This window comes from Pimephales promelas, chromosome 16 (assembly GCF_988280905.1).
Source record: "Pimephales promelas chromosome 16, fPimPro1.hap1.1, whole genome shotgun sequence".
Classification (NCBI taxonomy): Eukaryota; Metazoa; Chordata; class Actinopteri; order Cypriniformes; family Leuciscidae; genus Pimephales; species Pimephales promelas.
Genome location: NC_142784.1, coordinates 19,870,863 through 19,889,934, shown reverse-complemented (window position 1 = coordinate 19,889,934; position 19,072 = coordinate 19,870,863). Strand labels below are relative to the sequence as shown.

At 37.8% G+C, this 19,072-nt stretch overlaps 1 protein-coding gene across 2 annotated transcripts; it reads right to left on the bottom strand.

The window, feature by feature from the left end:
* Positions 1–1,794: 1,794 nt before the first annotated feature.
* On the bottom strand, positions 1,795–17,122 carry slc6a4a (solute carrier family 6 member 4a). 2 transcript variants are annotated; one of them, XM_089121188.1, is made up of 15 exons: positions 16,944–17,122; positions 15,768–15,788; positions 11,964–12,538; positions 11,207–11,341; positions 10,669–10,891; positions 9,429–9,567; positions 9,181–9,315; positions 8,919–9,022; positions 7,376–7,503; positions 7,063–7,175; positions 6,535–6,666; positions 6,278–6,377; positions 5,653–5,753; positions 4,594–4,761; positions 1,795–4,058 (listed from the first exon to the last, which is right to left on the bottom strand). In XM_089121188.1, exons 3-15 carry the CDS (start codon positions 12,328–12,330, stop codon positions 3,975–3,977), a joined length of 1,929 nt encoding a protein of 642 aa, XP_088977314.1. In that variant the 5' UTR covers positions 12,331–12,538; positions 15,768–15,788; positions 16,944–17,122; the 3' UTR covers positions 1,795–3,974. The 2 variants fall into 2 exon arrangements, with proteins under 2 accessions (XP_088977314.1, XP_039518498.2); XM_039662564.2 differs by lacking the exons at positions 15,768–15,788; positions 16,944–17,122 and adding an exon at positions 14,817–14,896.
* Between the last annotated feature and the right edge of the window lie 1,950 nt (positions 17,123–19,072).

Genomic DNA, 19,072 nt, shown 5'->3' with positions numbered 1-19,072 from the left:
ACACAATGTAGTCCTTTAAGAATAATATAACCATTTAAAACACACCAAAATTAAAGCTACACTGTGTAACTCTTTTAGTTTATTCTTAGCTAAAAACGCTTAATTCTTTCAAAAATATATGTGCTCATTAATGTATGTTTACTTCGTTCAAGTAATAAAGTATTCTTGTGAGTGTATAATATGCCATTGAAAATACATGCGGGTAAGGGGTTCTAACATAGATATCATATAGAGACTAGATAACCTATTGGCCGCTGGAAACCGAGAAATCCGTCCGCCATCTTGAACCGGTCGTATTCCTAGTTTCGTTGCGTGGCAGCAGATGAGATGCCAGAGCATTGTGGAGCATTTTCCTGTTCTAATCGCTCATTTCACCTGCCATTCAGATTAAACTGAGCGGAGTGGATGACCGGTTTAAGATGGCTGCTCCAATTCTTGTCCGTGCCAATAGGCAGTAGCGGTCAATAGGGCGTCTACCGATATGATGTCTATGAGTTCTAATGTCGGTCGCCATGTTGCCCCTCCATCTTGAAAGTACATTAGCCAAAGAGGGACATACCCGTTAATTCAAGCTTCGGCTTTCGCATTTACGTTTGAGTTAACACTCAAGTATGAGGTCGAACTGGAAGCCATTTTATATCTTGGACTAGATTGGCCATAGTAGGAGTTAAAACGAAATCGGAATTGAGAGGAACAGAAACTAATATTCACTGGATGGTCATATACCTTTTCACCGCTAGATGGGGGTAAAAATCACACAGTGTAGCTTTAAGTAATCTCAGCATATACATATTTGAACTCAGGTATGAAAATTAGATTTCCATTGGTTTGATAATGTATCTCTAAAAGCAGAAAATGTTCTTGTGGTTCACTGTGTGGAGTGTCTCCTCTAGGGAATTAGGAAGATGACTGATAGCTCTGTCCTCTGTGACTTGTGGTGGAGAGTAGAAGTGTGTATACGTCTGCAATCTTCTCCTTAGAATGTCTGTGACCAAAACCTAATTTATCTGTGTCCAACCCGATAACAGGCTCTCAGCATGGAGTGTGGGATAAGTGGGTTTTCCAAAGATAGAGTGGATAGAGTGAATCAAGAATTAGCTCAAGGAAGTTAGACGTGATTCAGCTGCAATCAATTGTTGTCAAAGAATTTTTATGAGTTATATTTTTCTGTATAGTCTGTCATAATTTTCATGACCACTACTGTTGAAAAAATGTGTGGGGGTCAGTAAGATTTTTGAATTCTTTTATGGCTTTACGTTTTAATATATATATAAATTAGGTTAAAATACAAATGTATAAATGAAATGTAAAATATTCCTGTGATGGGGAAGCTGAATTGTCAGCATCATTATTCCAGTCTTCAATGTCACATGATCCTTTAGAAATCATTTAGATTTGATACTTACGTATTATTATGTTGAATACAGTTGTGTTGTTTAATATTTTATTTTATTTTAATTTTTTTGATAAATAGAAGGTTATTGAAATGTTGACATTTTGTATACACTATTAATGCATTTACTGTCACTTTCAACCATTTTAATGGATCCTGGCTGAATATAAGCTTTAATTTATTTAAAAGCATCTTACTGACCCCAAACGTTTGAACTGTATATTTATGATTTACTGGTTAAATATTTAATAAGAAAAGACAAATAGAAGAAAAAACATTTTAAAAGAAATAATTATTCAACTTTTTGTACTATTTCTTCTATGTAAGCAACAAATTCTGTACTTTGAACGAGCCAAATACCTCCATATTTATATGATAAACACAATAAAGACACACATCCATTATACATATACCTTTATTTTATATTTCTTAATAATTCATATATGTCTTTGTCCTATACATAATTTCTCTGAACAGTCTTGAAGATATACATAGATCATAGTTAGTACTATAGATTTTCAATACTTCGATAGACAGAATATTAAATTCTGTTGAGAAAGAAGAGGAAAAGTCAGCACTGGACTGAAGCACACACACCCACACACACACAGATGCACAATATAGACTCACGTCTACGGGATGCACACACACTCACTGACGTAACTGACCATGGCTTGTGACTTTTCTACCTCAATGTACAGCTCACACATGTCAGTTCGACAGAGAAATCGACTTCCTCACATTTTTCCCACTCCACGAAATCAACGAGTAACAGAACGTCGGACCGCACAAACAGCAAGACTCACAAATTACACATGCACATACATTATCCAGTCACACCTTTTTTTTCTCATAAAAAAAAAAGAATCAAGGCTGAAGCGTTTGAAACAAGCATATTAGTTTTTGGTTTCTGCTACTTTAACACACATGAAGAAATATGTAAAAAAAAAAAAAGAAATGCTCAGAGCCCCCGTTGATATTGAGGAGCATGCTAGTGGTCGATCAATATGGGTTTTTCAATAACCGAGTCTCAAGACTTAAGTCTTATACATTTGGTTTCCCCAGTCCTGAATATTTTGGTCCCATCCTTGGAAACTGGTATAGGCAGACAAAGAGTTCCAGTTGTAAATAAACAAAATAAGCATTATGTGAATTGAAATACGCCACAAATAAATATACATATGTCGAACAGTTGGTACATATCCACCAAAAGTAGGCTAAACACTTAATAACTGTTACATACTGTATACGGGATTGGTGGACAAAGACACACACATAAACGCACTCACTCACACACACACACACACACACACAAACACACCTGTGCAAAAAACAACAAAAAACAAATAAAACAAAAAATACATCTGGACGTAAATAAAAATTATTTAGGCTCTTGCTTCTGTCATTTTAAACCAACAACCGTAACCTAACTTACCCTTACCACACCTGAAAGGAAAAAAAAAAAAATATATAGAAAAAAAAGACAATATATCCATAATTAATGATGGATTCAGTCTTTAAACCAAAAACAGATTCATTGGAGTCATACTTACGGTACAAATTTCTGTAATAACAATAAAGAATATGGACTTATATAAATGTGTGTACATGTAAAATATACCTGAAATTGGTCACAAAACCATAATATAGCAATCTTTATGTATTTAGTTAGTTTTTTAAAAACAAATGATTGTAGAAAAACAATAGATATATTTATGTTATATCTTCATAAAGTAAATTGAATCATTTGTGCGTCCATTCCTGTTCACATCCCAAACTTCACTGAGCAGATTTACCAGCATTCAAAAGTTTGGGAGCAGTACGATATTTTTAGTTTTCAAAGAAGTATTTTATGCTCACCAAGGCAGCATTTATTTGATAAAAACAAACAAACAAACAAAATCATTGCGAAATATTATTATTTAATAATATAAAACTGTTTTCTATTTTAATAAATGATTACTGCAGTCTTCAGTGTCACATGATCCTTCAGAAAATCATTATAATATGATGATTTGATGCTCAAGAAACATTTCTTAATATTAGCAATGTAAAACAGTTTTGCTGCACAGTATTTTTGTGGAAACCATGATATGCTTTTCCCAGGATTCTATGATGAATAGAAAGATAAAAACAGCCTTTATATGAAACAGAATTTGTTTGTAACAATGTAAAAGTCTTTACTGTCACCTTTAATGCATCCTTGCTGAATAAAAGTGGTGATTATCTTTCAAAGAAAAAAAAATCCTACTGACCCCAAACTTTTGAATGGTAGTGTACTCATGTAGTCATGAGCTACACACACACACATATAAAATGAACAATGGAAAGACAAAAAAAACACAATCTCAAGAACTTTCCACGTCGGTCAATAAGTCATATGAGCGATGACTGATAACACATGGACGGCAAGAATACAATAAACAACGGCTGTATTCGGAGGCCTGGCCCCACCGTCACACAATACAGGGGGGTAGCAGACTCCTCTGGGGTGAGGTGTGAAGGGAGGTCGGCCGGGGCCCTTACAGGAGCCACGGGCCCGCCGTGTTTGTGCTATATGTCCAGCAGAGGACGATATGTGTCACACGGCATTGGTGATGACAATTGTGTCTCTCTGAGGGCCGCTGGACCCCGAAGCCTCAGGGGTTATGCTTTTTAGCAGACGCTATGGGGGTAAGCAGTGAGAGTGGCACAAAGATTTTACATCATGAACTGTCAAAACATTTAAGCTACTGCGAGTGAAGACAGTAACAGCTCAACTTCAAAGAAATGTCTTAGAGACTGCTTATACAGTAAATGAAAGGATTTCACAACGCACTAAGTGATGCAATGCAGTTCTTTAGCAGTTAAATAGTGAACAGCTGTAGGCTAAAACTCTCCACTGTTAGACACATAATTAATCACCCAAAACCTGACATGCTAAAAGCTCTGGTAGTTATATATCACAGAAGCAACAAAGATTAACCTTGTGTCATTTTTCACCATCTGCCAAACACACATCCTGTGACTAAACACACTCTCAAAGTCACTGTATGGATGCATGTAGTGACTGACAGCCATGAGGCCCTTTGATGTCTATCTTCACGCCTCAAACAGGGAAAGTGTACCGATGCATTGCAGCATAATTGTGTTTTTGCTGCTGTAATATGTTTAAATGTTACGTGATCAGGCCATTTACAGTTTAGTCTGTCTTGGCTCACCTGTTTGAAGGTTCCTTTGGTGGTGATCAGATAGTAGACCATGTAGGAAGGCACACAGATGAAGGAGGAGACTCCGATGCAGTAGCCGAGCACTGTGGTCCAGAAAGGGTAGAGGTAGTCAAACAGCTTCACCTCGGGAGGGAATGCCAGGAAACTCACAATAATGAACTGCAGGCATGAAACAATGAGGAAAAAATGAAAGAAAAAAAATTCTTTACAAAACAGTATTTGCATATCTGACATGCTGGGATCTGTTATCATTTACTCACTCTCATGTTGGCCCAAATATGTATGACTTACCTTTTTTTTCTATTTTGGACCTTATTGACTTTCATTGTAAGGGCAAAAACAGTTGAAACAAATCCTTAAAGCTGCACTGTGCAACTCTTTTAGTTTATTCTTAGCTAAAAACACTTAGTTCTTTCAAAAATATATGTGCTCATTAATGTAAATTTACTTCGTTCAAGTAATAATGTATTCTCGTGAGTGTATAATATGCCATTGAAAACACATACGGGTTAGGGGTTCTAATGTCGGTCGCCATGTTGCCCCTACATCTTGAAAGTACATTAGCCAAAGAGGGACATACCATTCGTGTTTACGTTTGAGTTAACACTCATGGACGAGGTCGAACTGGAAGCCATGTTAATCTTGGACTACATTGGCCACCCTAGAAGTTAAAACGAAATCGGAATTGAGAGGAACATAAACTAATATTCAATGGATGGTTATATACCTTTTCACCGCTAGCTAGGGGTAAAAATCACACAGTTCAGTTGTGTTCTGCAGAAGAAAGTCATACATGTTTGGAATGACATGAGGGTTAGTAGATAATGACAGTATACAAATAATGATGTTTTGGGCCAACAATCTATTTGAATGTATTTGTAAGTGAAAGCAATTTCTGGACTGGATGTATAGCCCAAGCAGCGTAGCATATGCCAAAATCATGGGTATGAAACCTAGGGAATGCATAAACTGATACAATAAATTCATTGAAAGCAATATAGGTTGCTTAGGTAAGTCCATAGAAGCATAAATGTTATGTAATGGACTGACCAATAGGAAGCAGGGACAGATGGCTACCCAGCAGACCCTCCAGAAAATACCAGGGGCAAAGCCAAGCATCAGCTGCACGTCGTTGCAGAAACGTGTCGTCCCTGCAAGTATTTTATAAACAAACTAAGTGCAAATTGCCTGAAGAGTCATATCATATTACGAAACTATTGAAGTGCATGATAACATTTTGAGACTTATAGATGGTAGGTGGACAAGAAAGAACAGATGGACAGCAGAGAATAAAGTGATAAAATGACTAGACAATTTTATAGTTTGACATTATGACTTCTCTCTCCGTGTAGCAGTGACTAAAAAGAGATTTTCATTGACTCTCATAGGAAGGGGGAAACAGTCCAAAACTAAGAAATACAAATGCTAGGAGGTTTAATAGCAATGCTTTTAGAGAGGAACTGTAATACAAAACTTGTGACATGTCAAAAGTATACATTTCTGGCTCAAGCTTTAAAGCCTCTAGGGATGATCTTGTCTAGACAATTCATTAAGAAACTACATAAGAGTTTGTTTGCTCAGGTTTTGTCAAACCGACGCTTAATTAGACCAGCGGAACATATCAAAATAAATTAAAGGGATGTTTTGAATGATTTAGCTGGAATCCAATACCTACCATAGAACCAGGAAACAGCAATGACCTCGAGGAAGACTACGGTGATAACAGCAGGGCCCGTGGCATACTCCTCAAATAGTTTAACAACAAACGCACCTCCCTACAAACACATTGCGCCAGTATTAAAAGCAATAACAAATGTGCACACTTAGGAAAATGACAATGTTGTTTTGGTAAAATTCCAAGTTTGGTCTCTGGATAATGTTTAAAGACCTCCAATGCAAAGCAAGCTTTGTTAGCTGTGCTGTCTGACTCACGTAGGTGAGAGTCGAGAGGGCGCCCAAATAACAGACACACACCAGGCCGAGAACAAACCATTCTCTTCTTTTGACCAACAGGTGGGGGAACTCATCCAACATGGCTGTAATTACACCTTCCAGACCAGCAAACTGTCGTAAAAAGCAAGAAAAGCAGGGGATGATAGAAAAGTAGGTCAAGGACCCATTGAACCTGTACAGGCATTAATCCAAATAATGCTCCTTACGTTGAAAATAGCACTAACTCTGGTTTTTGACAGGGACAAACATTATAATGAAAGAAAATTAGACTACATATAGAGTTATTCAATTAGCAGACTGTAATAAGCCATGGCTAACATGACTTCATTGTGAGTGTGATCACTATAAGGAAAGGAATGGGTTAAATATGCACACTAAAGACCTAATGTAATGAAACACTGAGGACAATACATCATACTAAATTCAGAGACAATAAGCCGAGTAAACAGGGAAAAAAGCTCATTCATTAAGAGAAAACTGTCTCGAAAGAAAGAAAGAAAGACCGACCGTGCTATCCAGCCCCAGCATAATTATCATGAGGAAGAATATGATGGCGAAGAACGTAGCAGCAGGCATATTGGCAATAGCCTCAGCATAGATGATGAAGAGCAGACTGGGACCTTCGAACACATGCATTCAATCACCACAGGTCCATCAAATGTAATTTCAATGTAAACGGCCATATCACATTGTATGGCTTCTCATCAACTTTCATATGCAATGATTTATTTGGTATTATGGTTTAAATAATCAAAAATTCTCTAATTCGTACTTATTTGAATGGAAATGGGAGCAAGCGTAAAGTAAACGTGGCGCTCACCAGCATCCTTAGCTACAGTCTCCACACCTTGGTGGCGCATCTCTGCCATGTAGCCTAGCACTGTGAAGATCACAAAGCCTGACAGGAAACTGGTCAAACAGTTCACTGAGCTTGTGATCAATGCATCTCTGAAAATCAAAGAGAGATATAAAGATGTGAGCTAAAAGAAGGGACAAATAAGATAACAAACAGGGAGCCACAGAAAAAAAAGGGAATTTAGGTTCTGGGAATTTTTGGTTCCCAGAACGTTCCTAGAGCTTTCCCTTAAGGTTAAGGGAACATTCCCAGAACATTCTTCTTACGTTATAAAAATGGAACCTAAAAATTAGAGCCAGACCAATATATCGGCAGACCGATATTATCGGCCGATATTAGGCATTTTTCAAACTATCGGTATCGGCAGTTATAATGGCGATAAATAAATATTTCAAAAATAAAATAAAAACGGACGACACACGCTTGAACAATGTCATGAGTGTTGGAGTTGTATAGTTTGTCCACCAGCAGGCACTCTACACCGTCCCTGTTAGCAACACTCATTTAGTTGGTCATGAGACATACATTGCTTTAATAACAATTATAAGAACATCCCCATCAGTTCTCTTAACTCAAATAAGCATGACAAAATTTGTGACTATCATGTCCAGTTTAAAAAAAATAAAATAAATAAAATATCGGCCGATATATCGGAATATCGGATTTTAAAACCCAAAAATATTTGTTTCGGTATCGCCCTTCATCGATCCTTTATCGGTCGGGCTCTACTAAAAATAACCTACATGGAACGTTCCTATAATGTTCTTGTTTGGTTCCCATAAAAATAACCTCATGGGACCATTCGGGAACGTTAGGGGAACGTTCTGTGTTTGCTGGGATTTCTGGAAAAAAGAAGAAAATCTGAGTGGTGATTACGAAAAGGTGTTGTGGCAGGTTGTCAGGACATTATATAAACCTGAATAGAAACATGTGCAACAAGTTGCAGGGGGAATAAAAATGGTGTAAGGGAATGTCTGTTCACTGTTCACGTTCTCTTTGTAGTTATGAGAGAAGCCCCTAATTCTTGTTAAAACCTATATTTACTCTTCAAGCTGACCCTGTTAGCCTATGTTTCTTAAGTCATAAGAGAATAATGACAAACATTGTCTTGACCTCTTCCTGAGAGAAAAAAAAATATCTTATCAGTGTGTTTTTGGAGAGTTTCCTGGTCAGAGCTAGAACTCGACCAACTCCAACCTTGAAGAAGCGGTGTATCTGTGTGTGTGTGTGTTTATGTTTTAATACACTTTTACTGGCACAAACGAGAGGTGAAATGACCATCTGCAGACATACTGGAGCCAAAAACCTCAGATTGGTGACCTCAGCAGGTCACTTTGTACCTAAACCGGGATTTTGACAGACATCCTAATAATAAATAGAGATATGTTTCGGACAAGCAGTGCCTTGGTCGGAATCATTCAGCCTGACGTGATGACGTAGTTAGTGACCTGTGTTAGTGTAGAATTTCAATAATACAATAGAAAATGACGGTATGAATGTGAGGTACTTGTAGCAGTTGTTATGAAAAGGATTGTAGCTGGCAAAGGCCAGGAGAACACCAAATCCTGGACCCAGAGAGAAGAAGATCTGTGCAGCTGCATCAAGCCAAACCTGAAAAAAACACAGATAGAGTGATTTGTCAATAAATATTTTCATTCATCCATATCATATCTGACAGATGATAAGAAGTAGTATGTGTTTAGGAGGAAGACAGACACAGATTGTGCAATATCTTAGTATTCAAAATGGTTGAATTAGTTTCCACTCACTGAAGTGGTTAGAAGTTTGCTCCAATCAGGTTTCAGGAAGAAGATCACTCCTCTCCATGCTCCAGGCAGGGTGGCCCCTCTTACCAACAGGATCAGCAACACCAGGTATGGAAAGGTAGCAGTCACCCACACTACCTACCAGAGAGAGTCGTGAAGAAACTGCTAAACAAAGGTGCAACTGTTGAACAACTATCTAAAGTCAAGGTAGCTATTTTTACCCTTGCCTTGAGGTTTTCTGTATATCTTACCTTGCCAGATGTCTTGACCCCCTTCCAGATGCTGAAGTAGACAACAGTGAAGATGAACAACAGACACAGGGCTAGCTGCCAGCTCACCCAGCCCAGCTGATGAAGACCAGGAGACAGATGAACCTGCAGCACCTGCCGTCTAAGGACATGAGGGAAGTTGGCTACCAGTTTATAAAGGTATGCCTGTAGTATATGATCAATAAGTTAGGACAACGTATGTTTTTACATCGCTTTAACTCGTCAAAATTAGTCAAGCAACTTTTTTTTATGAGTTATACAAGATTCAACTTGTTTTTTATGTCAGGTTAATGTAATTTAAGTTGAAATTACTTGATTGTACTCCTTAAAATGTAAGGGGTTGATTGTACTTGATTTAAGGCAGCAACTTCTTCTTTACAGTGAAGGTGGATCTTTCAGAAAAGGACTGATGAGTGCAAGACAGTTAGATACAAACTAGGAGCAACATTTATCCACCTTATTCCTGACGAGCTTACTGCGTTTTGAATTATGGGCGGCACTTCGGGTTTAGGGAACGTGACGTTACAAGAATAAGAGCTTGTTTCGGTTGCTGCATTCATTTCTTCTTGATAATTTTCTTTTTCCCTTTGCATTTCGCTATAATAGTATGATAAAATGACAACATATACAGCACATATGTGGTCTGTTTTTCGATTTAGTTTACGACATATCCCATTAATAATTCACTGGAATGGAATCTGAAAATTACGGAAATCACTATGAAATAGTATTACGCAATGCTGAAGTTAATGAACATTTTTGATTAAGGCAACGTATGTTACATACTACAGATATGTATTACTGATATTTAACCCGTGGAAAGAATATTGCTTTTGGGGTTATTTATGTTATCTTGTTGAAAGTACCTTGTTGATGCACTTTTAAATGTCGATGGTTGAAGCGTGAGTAGAATAATATCATCTAATTGTACCCAACGTACAGAAAAAACATAAAAAAAATAAAAACTTATAATTCCGTAAATAAAGCAAGCCTTTCATTGAAGTTACACTCATAATTTGATTGGAAAACAAAATAAAATCCCTAAATCTCTCCTAAAGCAGAAGATACAAAACCCATTCCCCCCTGCATCTTTCAGGATCTTCCTCTTTCAAACACAAAAGTCTCTTGATGGTACATGAAGCCTGATGAAAGTAAGGCAAAGTTCTTAGTTTCTATCCCTTTAAACCTGGACTTGCATTTACATGCACTTACATGCACTTACATATAGAACTCCTCAGCAGGAGAGATGGAGTTTTCGGTCCAGGAGACATTCAAGTCGGTGGACAGGTAGTGGGTGCAGTTGGGAGTGTTCCACCGGTTGTTGCAGGTGGTCCAGGGCAGTGTGGTGTGAAAGGAGGACAGGAGGTAGTAGAGAGCCCAGGCCATTATGGTATTGTAGTAGAAGGCAATGTAAAGTGCAATGATGCAGATGGCAAAGCCTATACCTGGAAGAGAACAGGAAAAACAAATATCTAACTTACAATTTAGGGGAGTGGGTGACATTTAGGACCAAGTTGCATTTACATATAATAAGGGTTCTTAAAGCAGCTGGCATTTTACCAGGTAAATGTGACAATTTCCATAACAGAGTCCTGGCTATCAACAAAGAGAGAGTGAAATCGGTAAGACGTTTAGAAGAATGTCAAGGGAGCGTGTACTATCAGCCCCCCACATGTCAGTCTGCCACTATCTGTCTGAGTGTTGTTAACCCGGGTCCTCTGTCTCAGATGTCTGATTCTTGTGAAGCGAACCCTTCTTACCCTTGAAGATGGGGCAAATGTGTTTCCAGATGGAGATACACCCACTGCGGTGGAACTGGCCCAAAGCCAGCTCCATGTAGAACAGAGGCACACCACCAAAGACAGCCATCAGCAGGTACGGCAGGAGAAAGGCACCTGAAGCAAAGGGATTTACACAGGAAGTGCAACTTGAACTTCACGGTTCCACAACACATCCTGAAAACACCATTATACTTACAAAAACAGCATAAAAGGCGCTAACATACACAAAACGTTCCTGTTCAGACAAGCCCTCTGTGCTTGATTAAAGCTTTATACTTGAGCGTTTGACGTGAACGCTAGATAGATGTTGATTGAGTAGCAGTGAGCCAGATTATTAAACAATATGAGAAAGTCCCACCCACGAGAGCCACAATTATTGGCGTTGGATGCGACGAGTGTCTCCTTGCCCACTTTATCTCTCATGCACTCCCCTTGCATGGTGAAACAGGAAATTACAAAGATTTTATTACTTCAAATTCAATGAAAGGAGACTAAAGCCTGTTTGCACTGAAGATGCGAGCTGGAACGCACAAAGAGCGGAGACAACAGCAGAATTCCCCATTGTCTGTTTGTTAGTTTTAAGCAAACAGTACCTAGTTGATCTTGTCTTTAAGACAGGAATCTTTCTTTTAATGGGATGCGACACAATATTTGTTTAACTCCACTAGAGTGCATCACACTTCTCTGTCTCAGTGTTGCCTGCAGCTTCAGTAGCACTATTGCCTTTTGACCTTACCCCCTCCGTTTTGGTAGCAGATGTAGGGAAAGCGCCACACATTGCCCAGGTCCACTGCATACCCGATCACCGACAGCAGAAAGTCCATCTTTTTGCTCCAGGTTTCCCTAGGTGGATCCAGGCTGGTCTGCTGGACCACCAGTGTCCTGAATGTTCCAGGGGTGCTGCCCCTGTCCATCCCAGCACCTGCACCTTCCCTGGGACTTTGTGGGGATGTGCTGGGATAACCGTTGGAGACCTGCCCAGACCCGGAGCAGGATTTCAGAGCGCTGTCCGCGACCAGCCTGCCGTTCTCTTGCGACTCCTGTTCTTTCTCCTGCTTTCCCCCGTCCTCTTGATCCATCATCATTGGTTGTTTCATCTCCATGGTGAGGACTGCTGTTAGGGCTGAGAAGGTGGTCCTCTTGCACTGGCTGATATCGTGCCCATGAGGGGATAGAGAGCCTGGAGAAGAGGGGCTGGGTGTGGAACAGAGCGGGCTGGGATGGAGACAGCAAGGAGAGGGGGACTGGTCCTTAACCTGTATGTTTTAACAAGCTCAGGTTGGAAAACAAGGAAGGACTGCTCAGGGCCAGCTGCAGAACAAAAAGAGGGGAATTTGACACGGATTTACCCCAGTCATTCATTCTCATAATAAGTGGTCTTAAAAAGTCATACATCATCTTTGACAGAAAAAAACATGTTGTTTTGCAAGGTTTCTGAAGATTTTGATAAATATACCCTTAAAACATGGCTGTAAAATGCTAAGTGAACTCTGTACATGCCACAGCGACTTTAAGGCTTTAGGGAGATGTCAAGACACATATTTATTCTCACTATGCCTGTCACTTATGATCCTCAAATTACAATAAGAGACTGTACCCAATGTTACACACAGATAAACCAAAAACTTGCACTTAACCCAACCTTGACACTAATTCTTCAGAAGATCTTACATTTGTTGGTACATATACATATCAACATGTGAGAGTTAAGTAAGAACAAACATTACAACATGTTGAACTCGTGTAAAAGATCTACAACTATTTTTATTTGTGTTTAAGGACTAAAGGGTCAAACAAGTTTAACACTTGCTGATCAATACCAATCAATCCATCACTATTCAATACAAATATATTATATTGCGTTTTAATAAAATTGTGATTCAATGTCTAAAATTAGCTGGAGAAAGTTGCTTCCAGGACCTGCATTTCTTTCAGCCTAGCATTCTCTAAAAGCTGTTTGCAATTTCTAGTTGAAGTTGAGGAGTAGTGAGGCAGGTGGGCAGAGCGACCAGAGTGAGAACTTATTAACAAATACATCAAAACATAATGATTATAATAATGTCAGGAATAATCGAAAGGGGGGGGGGGGGGGATCCCTGCTTGTCTTTTCCTCATTCTATTACTATAATTATAAACAGCTAACCCATTTCATTTAGTTTCCATCAGGGGATATTTTTTTTCTTGCCAAAAATGTTTATTATTTATTCAAAGTGAATAATTTGTTCCGCTAAAACACATTTTGAAAAAAAGACAAATGCTATTAATGATTTTATGAGGGCTGTGGAGAAGGTGGAAAGCGTTACGCACTATTAAAATCAGACAAAAAGTGAAATGTTAAAATGTTTGCACATATCCAGCATGGCAACATCTCAATACAATTAATTTGAATGTAAAAGTTGAATCGTCAAACGTGACTACGCATACTGGAAAATTACACTTTTTTTTTATGATTATTTATTTATTGCAAAGTTTAACATGGTCCACAAGTGCAACCACATATAACTATGTACAAGACCAGGGTTTGCTTGTACTAAAAACAAATAAAATACACATAGACATGTATATTAATAAGTTAGGGGTGGAATAACAATACCAGCACAGCTCCAGGATTACCACTGCTCCTCCTTGAAAATGCTCAGAAGTAATCGAAAATTACACTTTTTTTTAATATGGAATGATTAATATTAATTGCAAAAAAAGTTAAATTATCATGCCATACTATCAATCATCTAATTAAAACTGTAATTGTATTTCATTTTTTGAACTCCCTCCACTCATTCTCCACATTCAAGTGTCACAAGATAAAATAATAAATAACACTAATTTACTAGTTTTAACCCTAACCCTAGGATGGTTTTCTGGACAAAGATTATCTGATTGGCAAACCGCCTGATTTTTATTATTTACAGCTGTATCTCTTTGCTACTTTCCGCCCGCTCTCCTTTGCACACACTAAATCAACCCACAAACCGTCTCTCTTTTACAAACCCTAAATCAACCCTCTTAATGCTGAGCGTCTAGGACACTTTGTCTCATTTTTTTCTTTCTTTTCATAATTCATAATTATAGATAATATGCAAGGTCAAGATCAGTGCAGCTTTGTTGTGGTAGGAGTTTGTTCGGTTACCAGGATCACAAGATTACCAGGACCTCAAGCCAGATGTGTGTAAAATAATGCATTACTTCACTATCTCCATTATTACACATTTGATATGCACATAAATGCCAAATGAAATAAAGTTAATTTGAACAGTTTTACAACCACTAGATATTGAGATAAAACACTTCCAGTCTCATTCTAGCATCATTAGACCTAATAAAATGTCAAAGTAATTCTTGGTTTTCAAAAACCTCCAGTACAGCAGAACTAATGAAATGTCTGTTGAAGTACAACTTGACGGTTTCACAGCACTACACAAATCAACATAAAACTTTGGACAAAGAATCAACAACATACACGGAAACATCAAAACGCCTCCTGTTACACACGCAGGCGCGTACAGACACACACAAGCAAAGACTTGCCACCCCAGTTTGCTTCATTAAAACACACACGCAGCCACAAACACCATGCACAGTGCAACCCTACCGTGCTGCAGTTGAGCAGTTCTGTGGGGGTCTGTGTTAGGGTGGTGACCAAAACCATCCCTGGAAGCCCAACACTCAAGACACACCCCCTTCACGCCTGCTCGCTCTCTTTCTCTCACTCACTCTGTCTTCCTCTACTTTTTCTGCTACCAAACTTGCTTTGTGGTAGTCACCTTTAGGCACTTCAGATGTAGTCACAAAGAATTAAGCTCAAAGATATAATTATGACCCCTACTACCAAGCATCTGTTCATGCAAAACACAAAAGGCATGAATGGAGAACTCCAGTCCTCATCACATGCGTATCCACATAGTATTTATTTGTGTCAAAAGAACCCTGACCTACATTCTCAAAATCCCACTAAGATATTTGACTTACTTAATTGACGTCAGGTTTAAGAGGGACTGCCTATTAGTTTAAAACACATGCAGGTCGAAAGTTTGGATACACTTACTGATACATTTTAGAATAATAGTAAAGTCATCAAAATTATGAAAACAAAAATGAATCGAGTTGAGTTGAGTTTCTATGGTGGACACTTGTTACCCGTTTTTTCCTTTATTATCCGGTCCAACACACACACACATATAATTTATATGTGTGTAATATATGTAGACATAAGAGAAATGTAAAATCTAGTCAAGTGTCTAGACTTTTGACTCAATTTTTGTATCGATTTCAACTGCCTTTTTAATTACATGCAAACACTGACCTTGTTGGGAAGCTCACTGCAATAGACTAAACAGTTAAAATATAGGCCTTGTCTGTCAATTAATCTTCTAAGTGCCATGGCAAATAAGTGAATTACGCACACAGTTGGGAGTCTAATTGTAAACAAGATTTTAGAGATAAATATGAACACGCAACATGGTTTCCACATTGACTTTTAAGCTGTAACATTAGATGTAAACAATAAGGGTTGAATCAACAGAGAAAGATAAATATACATTACCCTTCGGTTCTCCTGTACGATCTGCAATCCAGAAATAACATAACTTAGTGATGGACACAAAACATATCTATTACCTTTTGAAAATTAAACGTCATGACCAACAACACAACTGACTCTTCAGTATGAACCTTTCAAATACAGCAAGTTGTTCTTCTGTTCTTTTCTTAGCAAAGTTTATTCAAATGCATTGTATGTTTGAATAAAAGCCATCGCCTTGGGCACTATAGGCTACACGCATGTTGCGTTTTCATGTTTCATGGGAACTTTCCATAGACAGAATGATTTTTATACTGTACAAACTGTATATTCTATACCACTACCCATCAAATAAAACTTTCTGCATTTTTACATTTTCAAAAAGCACCCATACAGACAAGGATTTTGGATATTTCCATATTTGTGGGGACATTTTGTTTTCAAGGACTACACACACACCAACACACAACAAATAAAAAAATGATAAGATTTGCATTTTCGAACACATGTAGGTCAAGCAGCATCCAGTCCTATAAATAAGTGTGAAGTAATTTATGCAGATTTGTTTTTAGAAAGTAAAAAAAGAAGAATTTCTAACCGTTTGCTGCATTACTAAATGAAAGTAAAAGTGATTTTCGACGTGCAATCTGTCAAAATGCACTTTGAGCCATGGAAGTCATAACAAGTTGTGATATGAAAATCAATAATAAAGCGTTAGAAAAAGACTTAGTGCTTCATCGACATAAAATGATCAAACTGAGGACCTAAAACTGATCAGATGATTCTAAGGTGATTTTTTTGTGGGTATATGTCTCAAGTCCTAAAAGTAAAAGTGTACTGCGTCACATAAATATTCCACTATGTTCAACAAAGTTGTCCCAGTTGTTGTAGCTATCACTTAAAATCGTACTAGCATCTTTTTGTTTCAATGTATGCCATAATCTGAGCAGAAAACTAGACAGTTGGCACCTTTACTTAAGGTCTTATTGTTGTGATTATCCGTAGCCGGCAGATCGCACAGAAGACGGGACAGAGGGATCAGATTCAGGACAGAAGAAGGGGTGCTGGCTGATGACAGCACAAACGGGCAGAAGGAGACAGGACGTTTAATAAATAAATAATATAGAAAATACAGAGAACCACCTCAGGTGAACAGCATCACAGATCTTATTATTATATATAGGCTATATATATAGTTACCTCGATAAAACCGTTCTGAGGTGTGTTCCAGTTTCTTCCATAGCCTACTATTCAATTAATGTCAAATCTTTTACTTTTTCTAGATTTATCTGAGAGTTCCTTCTATCTGCTATCGTATTGAAATAAATGCTCTCTAGACATGTGTTGGGGAGAAACAGTGTCCTCTACAGAGCAGTGAATACCTGCAAACAAGTTATCCACGCCGTTTTTACCTGCAGTCTGCGTCCCGCTGTAGCCTACTACAAACCACGCCCCTGCGAATTACGCCTGCCTACTACAACAAGTTACGCCTCCCGCGAAGAAACATGCTGGGATGTCATTATCTGATTCTAAACCAATCTTTTGAAGTAAATTATTATTTTTTTCTTTATTTAAATGTATAAAATGTTTTTTTTAAGACAAGCGTATATTGCTTTAGAATTGCGAAATAAAGTAAATTAAGTGTGAAATAACAGCTAGTTGTAAAACATTAAATAAAATATACAATCGAATTAATACATGGTAATTATAGCTAAAAACCTACCCCTTCTATAAAAATAAAATTTACTGTTGAGTTTCATTATTAAAATAGCCTACTTTAAAAACTGATGAAAACAAACAGGACAACTAAGGCGTCTGGTAATCTAGCTATGGTTAATCTGAATGGTTTATTACTAGGTGGCGATAGTGAATCTTAAAAACCAAGAACAACTGAAGTAGAAGAAGAATAGGATATTATGATTATTATTATGGTGTTAATTACTGTGGGCGTGGTTTGTAGAATTGCAAGACGCTGCTGGACTATTTTACAGGTACAAAAAAATATCTTCACAAATGAAAGGTAGATCATAGACGCAATATAGGCTATTACTAGTCAATAATTCATCAAAATACAAAAACGGTGACCTACCTTACAGATGTCAAGTTGAGTTCTACAGCTCATGGTAATTTGATGTTTTTGCAGCATCTCTCAGGGTCCACGGTGGGAGGGGACAATACAAACTATTTTCTCACTTTTAAGCACGCACACGCTGTTAAACTCAATAATAATGTAAAGCACCAAGAATATTTGCTGAGGGTCCATTATTTCATCCAGTTTTTCTTGCCCATCGAAAGATTCTGATCATATCGTGTCTCAATCGTTCCCAATAATCTGTCTTGGTCTTATAGCTAGATGTAATAGATGCTACAAACCTGTTTTAAATCTCCAAAGACAAACACATACATAGCCTACGCGGCACACAGACAGCTCTTCTTGAAGAACCAAACTTCTCTGACATTGTGTTTGAGAACACAGAGTCTTTCCAATCTGTCTGAGCTAGTAGGATAATCCGCAACAAGTCCAATGAACTGAAAAGCAGCAGGGAAACACAGGGGTGGGGTGGAGGTATCTAAACTAGGTGAAACAGATTTTTAAGGAGAGAAATAAGAAGCTTAGGTTGTGTCTGTGACCCATGCACTCCCCTTTAACTTTCCCTCTAACAGTGGCAGATTGGGATGTGAAAGAATTAAGGGCACAATCATCCAGTCAAGAGTATCTTCCCATTTCAACACCAAGAGAGTTCTTGGAATTACTCTTTGTTGGGATGAGGACTCAGAGGCATAATTGTTCAATGGAACAGCCAACAAAAAGGTACCGTTCCTCAGAGGTCTTTTAAACCCCTTCGACAGTTTTTAATCTTTTGTGAGGCCCTGGTATTTCCACAGTCTTCGCAAAGTTCAAAAAGATACCGTCTCTCCACGGTAGTGGAAAAATTGTATTAAATCCATGCAAAATAGTCTGATAATATCATTTTATGTTGTTGGAAGGCATTCAGTTTAAGAGTCTTAAAGAGACACTTTGCCGTTTTGAGGCATTTAAAAATGGAAAAATCTAAGTCACACGGAGGACAAATTGGTTTGGCAAAATAAAAACAATACATTTAATTAAATACAATTATTAAGAAATTTGTACCAAAATGTGCAGGTCTGTAATTAGGACATTAGCCTGATTCTCAACAGACCATGGTTTGTGACTTTTTAAAAATACATTTTAATATCGGAAATGCCTATATTAATGGTCTTCTAAGATAAAATTTGTTGTTATTGCTAATGAAAAAGAAAGTAAATTAAAACACATGTGTTCTTGTTTAGATCAAAATAAATGCTAA